Genomic DNA, 9,512 nt, shown 5'->3' with positions numbered 1-9,512 from the left:
AGGCTTAAAGCGTTAATTAATAAAAAGGCGTAATTACTCGACTTTAGCGGCGTTAATTAGAGATACCTCGCTACCGATATTTAGAAAGACTCGCAAGAGGTATTCTTTTCCCTAATATTTTATCTATATCGTATAAATAAGCCGTTTTCCTAACCTTAACTCGTCTAAGTTACGCTAAGGGACTCGTAATTTCTTCGCTATTAATACTACTTCCGTTACTTCTAGCGTTCCGGGCCGTTTTATAGCCGTAATCTTTACGTTATTTTTATCGCCCCTTTCTTCCGTTAACGCTTACGGGGGGGCATTTAAAAATCCCGTTCTTTATCGAAATCGAATAGCTTTATAATACGGGAAAGAATTTCCTCCTATCGTATAATAATATCGATCCTAGCCCTTTTATTAGGTAGTAATTCGGGCTTTTCCCTTCCTCTTTTTCCCGATGAAATCTTTTTAGGTAGCGTAAGTAAGTCCCGTTCTTCTAAGTCCTTTTTTACGAAGCAGGCTAAGGTTTAATAATTATCCCTTCCATACCTCTAATAGGCTTTCTTATCTTTCTTTCGCTAATCGATAACGGCCTAGTTAATTCTAGCCAAAGCCTCTTTATTATCTACCTATCGTAAGTCCTTAGCCGGTACGGGTTTCTTACTATCCTTACTTTTACGTTCGTTTACCGGTTAACTTAAGCGAAAGTAAGTCTCTTTTACGGGTTACCTCTATTATTAATCCGCTTTCGTATATTCCTTCTACGAAGCGGATCCTCCTTTTCCCGAAATCCTTAGGTTAGTTATTATATTTTTATAGATTTAACCGGCTTCTTTAATTACTCTAAGGAAGGCTTCGTCGCTTTTAAGGATATTACTTAATCGTAAATAAACTAGCTTCGTTATTTCATCGGGTAAAGTACGGACGATATAATTCTAAAAGGTAATTCCGGATTATTAAACGACGTCGTTAAGATCTATAAGCTCGGTAAGATATTAAAAGATATCTCCTTAGTATTTAAGTTCTTATATCTTTTTAAAGTTACGATATCGTTCGGCGGGGTCTTTAAACCGCTTTTAAAGTACTTAAGAATATCCTATCTAAGTATCGACGACTATTAATCATTTTACTTAAGCTAGTCGTTATTAATACTAAAGCTAGGCCTTTTCGGTAAGTATCGATCCTATTTAATTAATCTTTTAAATATCCCGGGTAAAACTTTCTTCGTAAGTTTTAAGGTAGGATTTAACCTTAATTTATCATAATCGGAACTTAACTAAGTCTTTATCGTTATAAGCCGTAAGCTTAATAAAGTATATTAAATTAATCGTTACCGTAATACTTCGTCGATTATTTATAGCTTTAGTTTAAGCCCGGATCATACGTTCTTCGGCCGGGTCGAAAGGCTCCTAAGGTTCCTTAAGGGCGCCGGATAAGCGTCGCGGCCTTTACGGGTCCCTAGATTCTAAGCTATCCGAGTCGTCGGAATCCCCCGGGTCCCCTAAGGCATTCCGCGGGATCCGTAGTAGTTACGGTAGTTCTCGCCCGGCTCCTCTTAATATAAAAGCGCCTACCGCGGTATCCTAGAAACGGATTCTTACGCGCGCGACGATACGTTTAGCCGCGGCGTCTTAAAATACGCCATCGGAAATAATTTCCCTTATTCTAACCTCGCTATTAATATATTTCCCGGTAAACGTTATCGTAATACGGGCGCCCGGCGCGGGAATAGAGGTCCTTATCCTTTAACTAGCTCCGACGATAATAAATTTAATATCCGTTAACTTATTACTTAATCGTCGTTACTAATACTCCTTAATTAAATTAACCGCGTAAGCCTTAAGGTCGTCTTTAATTAACTAAGTTTTTTCCTCTATAACCCCGGGGATAAGGTATTCCTTATTAAGGATCTCGTTAATTTATTTATCCTTTTACGTAGCCTAGGAGCTAACGTCCGTTACTAATTTATTATATTCTTCGCGTAATTAGGTTAAGGCTCGTTAGTTTTATAATACGGCGTTTCGAAGTTAATCTATAGCGGCTGTTCGTACTTTATTTTATCGGGTAAACTTAGCTACGGTTTCCTATACGTTTTAAGCGAAGTAAGTACTTTACTCTACGACCTACTTCTAGAACTTATAGATCTATATCTTCGTAGTTCGGATACCGGTAGCTTATATAGCCGTAGCGGTTTAGTAAAGTTACCGTAATTATTCGTACTATTCCTTTAGGATCGTATTTTATCGATATCTTATATCGACTTAATTAGCTAATATCGCTAGGCTTTAATATACTTATTTTATCTACTTATATAAATCTACGATTTATTATAGAAAATTACGTATAACTACCCCCGAGTTTATAATCTCCGGGATATCCGCTATAACTACCTCGTATTCTTAAGGTTAATATACGACGAGGGATTTATCGGTCGGTTCGGGGGTTAGTTTTAATTAAGGCGCCGGAAAGGTTCGCTATCGCTCGGCGTTCTTAGCCTTTAACTCTATTATTACGGCTTTTAGTTCGTTAATCGTAGCTACTATCCGGGCTACTTCCGCTATAGAAACCGACGCTAATCCTAGGGTAGTAATCCGCGGAAGCGGGAACGCCTACGGCTCCGGTTCTTTAGTAAAGGATCGAGGTTAATCTAGTAGCGATAGTACCGGAGTAGCGGCTTCGGCGTACGATACCGGCCGGGGCGTAGGCTTTCCTTATTATTAACTTATAATAAAGTTATAAAGGTAAAAGTAATATAAAATTATCTATAATAAGGAAATATACTTAAAATAGGTTTAATTTTAACTAATAATTCTATAGGGGGTTTCTTAAGTCCTTATTCTCTCTTAGTTTCTTTAGTCCCTATCTCGTTTTAATATAGCTCCCGAAATACCTTCGTACCCTAATACCTAGGTACCTTAATGCCGAAGTTATCCGTAGCTTATTTAAGACTTTTCCTTAGTAAGTCGCCGAAGCGGCGACCTTAATACCCGATATTATCCTCCTAACCTTCATAGCCTAATTATTAGTACAGGGCTTCATCCCCGTGTAACACTAGAGGTAACAAACTAGGATGCGCCGGAAATTCATCGAGATTGGGGTGAGGTGGTTTCTGTTGTGTGATTTCGAGGGGAGCCGAGGGCCATCTTAAAAACATTTTCCCTTGTATTACGACTGTAAGGTCTAGGCCACGGGCGAAGGAAAATGGCTTTGGTACGTAGAGATATATCCTTGTATTTTGTGACTCCCTTACCTTGTTTGATTTCTAGAAAATATTATCCCTTCTACGGTCGGGTTTGCTCGTGGGTAACTTCCTACAGGACCTTAGTATGATGACAGTGTGCGAAACCGCTGTGCCTTGTATTATTGTTCTTGTCACTTACTTGCTATCGGACGGAGAATAGGGGACTGGGTGATCTAGGCGTGGATGAACTGGAGGAAATCTTCATGGCCACGGTCGACGTAGGACCGTTTGTCACTACCTATATCAAGCAGTTCTCTCTCCATCTAGGGCTTGTCACCTTCTCTCGGTATACCACTTCCCCGTCCGGGAGGGCACTACCTGAAAAGCGTAAGTGTAGAGACTGTGAGCAGTGGCTGGGACGGCCTGATGCTTCATAGCCGTAGGCATTGTCGTCATCAGCCGAAAGGTGAATGCCGAGGGGGTGCTATCAGGGACCGACCTAGGTATAATATCCTACCCCTTTAGGTACATATGCGGGTTAGGGACCCAGGTACCTGGGCACCCCAACTTCGAGGTTAGTACACATCCACACACCTGTCAACCTAGCCTAATGCACCTTACTTTAGGTACCTCTCTTCCCGGGCTGTGTACCCAGTACCTCTAAAAGCCGTGTTCCGAAAGGTACCTGGTGCACTCCGTACCTGTACTAATATTACCTGCCTCCTGCATCTCGATGTCATTGCCAAAGCCGGGCATGATCTTCGAATTCACCCATCCACATACAACAAGGCTGTTAGACTTCACCTCTTTACAACTTTTTTCGTCCTCCTCTTCTCATCAAGCAGCCTTGAAACATGGCTGCCAGCCGTCTCTGGGAATACACCAAACAGCGGAAGGATCTTTTCGCTCTTCCTGACGAGGATTTCCTGCGTCTCATACATGCCGATTTCCAGAAAGAGCTTGTCCATCTTCAGCGTGCCTACACCGTGGAGCGCAGAGGAAGTGCTCAGCCAGGCGCCGGGTCCTTAGGGACAACGTCCCCGTCCCGCATCTTATACGGGAAGGATTACGACGAGGTCAATCGGACGCTTGTCGGGGCGCTGTGTATGAAATGGATTTTCGACAACCGGTACGATACCTTTGTCGCGAACCAGGCCGAGTCCCTGAGGCTCTCGCGCGAATCGTTCGCGTGGATGCACAATTTCTACGAGGAATCCATCAGGACGCCGACTGAATTATACGCCCTCATCACCTCTGTAGTCGTAAATGATGTGGGAAAGGACGACGAACTCTCTAGGAGGTACATGGAAAAGACCGGTGAGGACATCTCGGCCTTGAACCACGACATGATCCTCTTGAAGGCTGTCAGAGCCGATCTTCTGACGTGTTTCGAGCGCCTGCCGCCCGAGGACCTGGATAACATCATCCGAAACATCGAGCTCGCCGCCGAATTCAACCTAGCGCAGTTAGCTCAGGCCGAAAATGCGCCCGCCTCTCTGGGCAGCCTCTTGAAGATGAGGGGTCACTCGCAGAGCTTTAAACTCCGTTTCATGGAGCAGATATTGGACGTCGCCGGGGCCGCCGGCCACTTGAACTGGAATGGCGCGCAAAGGCTGACCCAGTCCAACTTCGATGCTCTGAAAACCGGGTTTGAGGCCGGGATGGATATAATATCCGGGGGGCGAACCCCGCGTCAGGGCTACGATTCAGTCCTTGAGCGCCGGCTGAATCTACTTCGCGAAAAGGGCTTCCGATCGCTGCAGTTAAGCAAGCCGGAGGATCGGGCCCTTGCGCGGATCCTATGCATGGGTAGCGTGGCCGACCAGGCGACCGCTGACGTGTACGACCAGGCTTGGACGACTCTTGAAGAAACAGCTAGGAAATCACTGGCCAAGCATCTCAACATTGACGGATCTACCAAAGAGCCTGCGGTACAGGTCACATACGTCCCGGCCATGATAACACAGGTGGTGAACACGGGCGGGCCTGTGAGATCAGAGAAGACCGGATTGGTGGACAAGGCGATAGCAGAGAAGAAAGTGAAAGCACTGCAAAGTGGGCTCAGATATCTAAACAAGGTTTTGTCTGCCCCCGAGAGACCGGAGGGTCAGGTCACCGTCATCGAGCGAAACGTCCGAGCGACCGTGATGAACGTCGTGCAGAGCCCGCAATTTCAAACAGACCCAACAATCTTGGAACAGGCCCCAATACCAAGGAGTCAAGTTGCTATGTGAACGGGCGGGGCGCCGGTTTATGAGGGCTGCCGTACCATAGAGTCGATCGGAGGAGTATCCGAAGGCGTTACCGGGGCAGCCGTTAGGGATGTAGAGCAGTAGGCAGCAATGCCATCCCAAACATAATGTAGTGGCTTGATCGTTGGCTTTTATGCCGATATACTCCACCTATAATCGACCGAGCCTTTCACTATATAGATAATAACTTGTGAAAGCGAGTTCTTGCTGAATTCATTACTTAAACATCGACAGCTAGATCGCAATATCCGAAGATTAACGGCCCCTTTCCATACAAAGGTCGGCTGCTAGCCCCTATTCGACTTCTCGAATAGGTTATATCGCCGGACTTGTTATTGGATAGCCACCAAACAGCTAACCGTATATATGTCATATATAGGTATAGGCTGTCACGTGGGAAATCAGCCCTTATAAGCCTATAATATCTACAAGTCGTAGAATGTAGATGTCTATGGTTTACGCAATATAAGCCTATGAAAACTCGGTGAAGTCTCTTGCACCGTGACAAGGACAATCACCGACTTCGATGCAGATAAAGGCGCGGCCGAGGTTCAACGGCCACGTCTCCGAAGTAACTGTCAGATACTCACGGCAGACATTAAGAAGGAACACTGCCGGAATAGTGAAGCCCGCTACAACGCTGTCCCGTCAAGAGTTTCGCCATGATTAGGGCCGGTATTCCACTAGCTCGTTTCCCGGTAGAAAAGCACTACCGGAACACGACATACACGAGCCATAGGGGGGTGCGGAAACTGATCGAGTGCGAGAAAACTGGTTGGTTGCGTGGGAGCTTTCAACCTGCCCTTCAGATCGCCACTTGACTTGAGGCCTTTCTGGTGTTCCATCGGCGACGTGAACATAGTTAACGCCTGCGCTGATTTCACGGCGGCTCCTTTCCGTGCTAGTGTCGTGCCTAGAAATTCAGGTGTATCGAGGTACGGATATAGCGATATTAATTAGCATATGTCTATATCCGCAGAGGGTGTTCCAGTCAACCTTGCAAAGTGCCCCTCCATCCATTCGTTCCTCCGCATAACCACAATCTAACACGGCACCCCTTCCCCCTTGGCAGAGGCGAAGCGTGGCTAGCTGATCAATTAGTCGATCGGAAACGGAGAATCTGACTATGCTGATCTCCTTGGGGAGTACGTATGCGAAGCAACCTCTCCTAGCACTCACAAGGCGAGACTCAGCCACCCTTTACGACGGAACCAAAGGCGCAATCAGCCTTTCGCCTCGACCATGAAGGGGCACGCTGTATCCCGTGACATCGGTTGGGTAATACCGACTCGCTGACCTCTCTCGCCGAGTCTCACGATTTCGCCGTTATCCCTAGCAGGAACTAATTACCTACCTAATATGCTGGATGCAGATCCAAGGCTGAATATCGTAGCGAGCCTCCCCCCATGATCATGATATGCCCGGCTATGTAGATTTTCCACACGGACAAATCCTCGTCGATCGTACGGTGGGCCCTGTCGCCGAGATTATCAACGGGGAGACGACGGGCCTCCGGACCGGCTAATGCCCACATCCCCCAGCCGTATTATTACACGAAGCGTAGTAGGTGTCTTAGGGCCCTGGGCTCCGTAGGATAACCCCGTGCGAGTCTTGCAGAGTCAATCTGTAAATACCATATAACGTAAGATGTTATGGCACTATGGTCAGATGGGAGTCATGACCGAGTAAGAACTCTCCAGATGATATAAGCCTTGGATTTTCAACCTAATCTACTTTCTAGAATGGTGTATTTCGCCCACGCTATCGCCTGGTAGTTAATCGGGCAGAAATCAAGAGATGTATAATATAGTATGGTACTAGGGCAGGGGCTAGTCTTCAAAGAAAATCATTCTTGCACTATTTCTACTCTAACTACACGATCGTGATTTGCGGGTTGTCCTAGCGAATATATCCACGACGGGAGTGTTTCCTACATGAGTTTGCCTTACCTACCTACCTTGGACGCCCATATTTAAGACGGCGTGGGAAACTAAGGAGGTCCGGCAGCAACGAAGACATACCTACTTAATGCTAGTCGGCGAATAATCGTTTCCACATTCGTATTGCTTTGCGCCCACGTCCCGCAGCATTCTTCTTTATATCAGCTTCGGCTTGTTTGGGCGAACCGGCTGACTGGGTCCAGGTTAATTGATAATAGTGTTGCTGTCTAGGCTGTACTTAGTGCTGCGATGATGCCAACGGCAAAGGCCAGATGTTAACGTCCGAGGCTGAGCCAGGAAAGCCAACTGACGATTGTGCCAAGATATATATATATATATATATATTGTAGTTGTTTTCAACTACCTAGCTAGAAGCCTAGTTCGCTACTCAATTAGGCAATGCCCTAGTGCAGTGGAATTAGTTCTCGTAGACTTTCTCATGTATGTGTAGCGAAAACCCAGATTCGTAAAATCACCGCCAATGGCAATGAAATTGCGCCTTAAACCCACTGTGGTATCTCTGGGTTTGGCTTAGCTCCTTTAATAAATGTGGATGTACACAAGACAGTTATTGTAAACCGACTGCATACCCGGCCTACGAGCCTTATTACCTGCCACCCTCAACTTAGCATGAATCGCAAGATATCACACTCGTCTAGAGGGATTAAGAGAGATAATATAATTCAGCTAATTATCTCGGCAAGTAGAGCTGTAAGTATTGGTATCCCTTACAGGATATTAAGGTACATAACTTAGGGAACAGATTGTGGATGATTACCGCTCAGTGGTATTTATTATACCTGACGAGGCTCCCAAGCCTAGCGAAGTGGGAAATAAAATATTACATCAGGTATAAAAATTACCTCGATTCTACTCCGTTCCGAGAAATAAGATCCCCCAGAGAACGTACTTGCATATTCTCGCAATAGCCCTAGTTAGAACGTAGTTCTTACCCTCAGATTTCACCCTTTCACCGGAGGCCCTACCGGTAGGGGTGGTCCTCTCCCATGCCGCTCACCACACCACGATTCTGCTAGACCCCTCTGAAGCCCCCGAGACCGCGCTCCCACCAATCCAAGTCCCGACGGAGCGAGATCATATCCATTCACGGAGCAACGACGTATCCGCGGCCGGCAGCCTATCTGCGGGAACCTCTCGACTCGCCCCTCTGGTCGCAGATCTCGGTATGCGGGGTTGTCAAGTTCTCGAGTACGGAGCCGTGGACTCGCATGAGACCGCGCCAGGGGTGATATTCGCCTTCCGGGTTCACGTCGTCAGGCCGGGGAGAAATAGACTAGAGGTTGCAGAAATCTTCACCCACAAGGGAGCATTCATGGCCGGAAGTGATAAGGACGATAAGGAAACTCCGGTAGAGGTGGAAGCCGTAGAAGCGACAGCAGAGGTTGTGGAGGAGAATTTGGAGGAAATTTTGCGGTTTGCTGAGCACCAACTGGGCAGTGGTGACACTTTGATTGGGATTTACACATTTACTCATGCTCCCGAAGTCGTACTTTTATTCTTGAGCCAACCCATCTCGTGTATGACTCATGAGCAGTCGGGTATCTTGGGTAGTTGTCGAATATAGGTAACACGCCCGGGGCCTAGGTAGGTAGTCGGACACCAGGATTGCCGTTCGCTCACAGAACACGACCACCAAGCGCCTCCATCACAGGTTGCGCATACCGCATCCATACTGAGAACCGGTCGGGAAACCGAGGAGGGATCTCCAGACTTAGGAATGGCCAGAGCGGAGGATATAGGAGGAGCGGGATGGAAGGAAAGCGGGTGTTCGTGGTCATGCCCTTCCTCCAAGCGGCGGGCTCGAGACCGGCACACTGAAGGAACCGCCAACACTGTTCTCCTGTTCTCGAACTGCCCAAGGGACAGGCCACTCCGTTCACGAGGTGATCACGGTGGAATTACCGGGGGGTTGATTTATAGTAGGGTGAGTTGGTGTTAACCCTATAAGCGTACGATAATATTTGAACCATCATGGCGGATTAGCGTTGTTGCTTTACGCATCGATTGCCCTCGCCAACCACCAGTCACCCACACCACCTCTCGCTGCTTTACTCAGGCGCTACTCAGGCCGTGACCAGGAAAGTCGCCAAAATTGGTTTGGACAAGTCGGCCGTGCTTCGTGACTCCCTGGAGTTC

General features: G+C 46.9%; 1 protein-coding gene across 1 annotated transcript; it reads left to right on the top strand.

The window, feature by feature from the left end:
- The first annotated feature begins 3,918 nt into the window (after positions 1-3,918).
- GGS23DRAFT_591364 (uncharacterized protein) lies at positions 3,919-5,648 on the top strand. The gene has a single exon (XM_051517741.1). The coding sequence runs from the start codon at positions 4,018-4,020 to the stop codon at positions 5,395-5,397; it is 1,380 nt and encodes a 459-aa protein (XP_051366936.1). The 5' UTR covers positions 3,919-4,017; the 3' UTR covers positions 5,398-5,648.
- Positions 5,649-9,512: the final 3,864 nt, after the last annotated feature.

This window comes from Durotheca rogersii (genome assembly GCF_024521655.1).
Source record: "Durotheca rogersii strain YMJ 92031201 chromosome Unknown GGS23scaffold_92, whole genome shotgun sequence".
Taxonomy (NCBI): Eukaryota; Fungi; Ascomycota; class Sordariomycetes; order Xylariales; family Xylariaceae; genus Durotheca; species Durotheca rogersii.
Note: the sequence above shows the minus strand (reverse complement) of the source record. Positions and strands in the feature narration are given on the sequence as shown.

Bases quoted from the DNA above. Each gene is read 5' to 3' on its own strand.
- GGS23DRAFT_591364 (XM_051517741.1), top strand. From the start codon at position 4,018: ATGGCTGCCAGCCGTCTCTGGGAATACACCAAACAGCGGAAGGATCTT.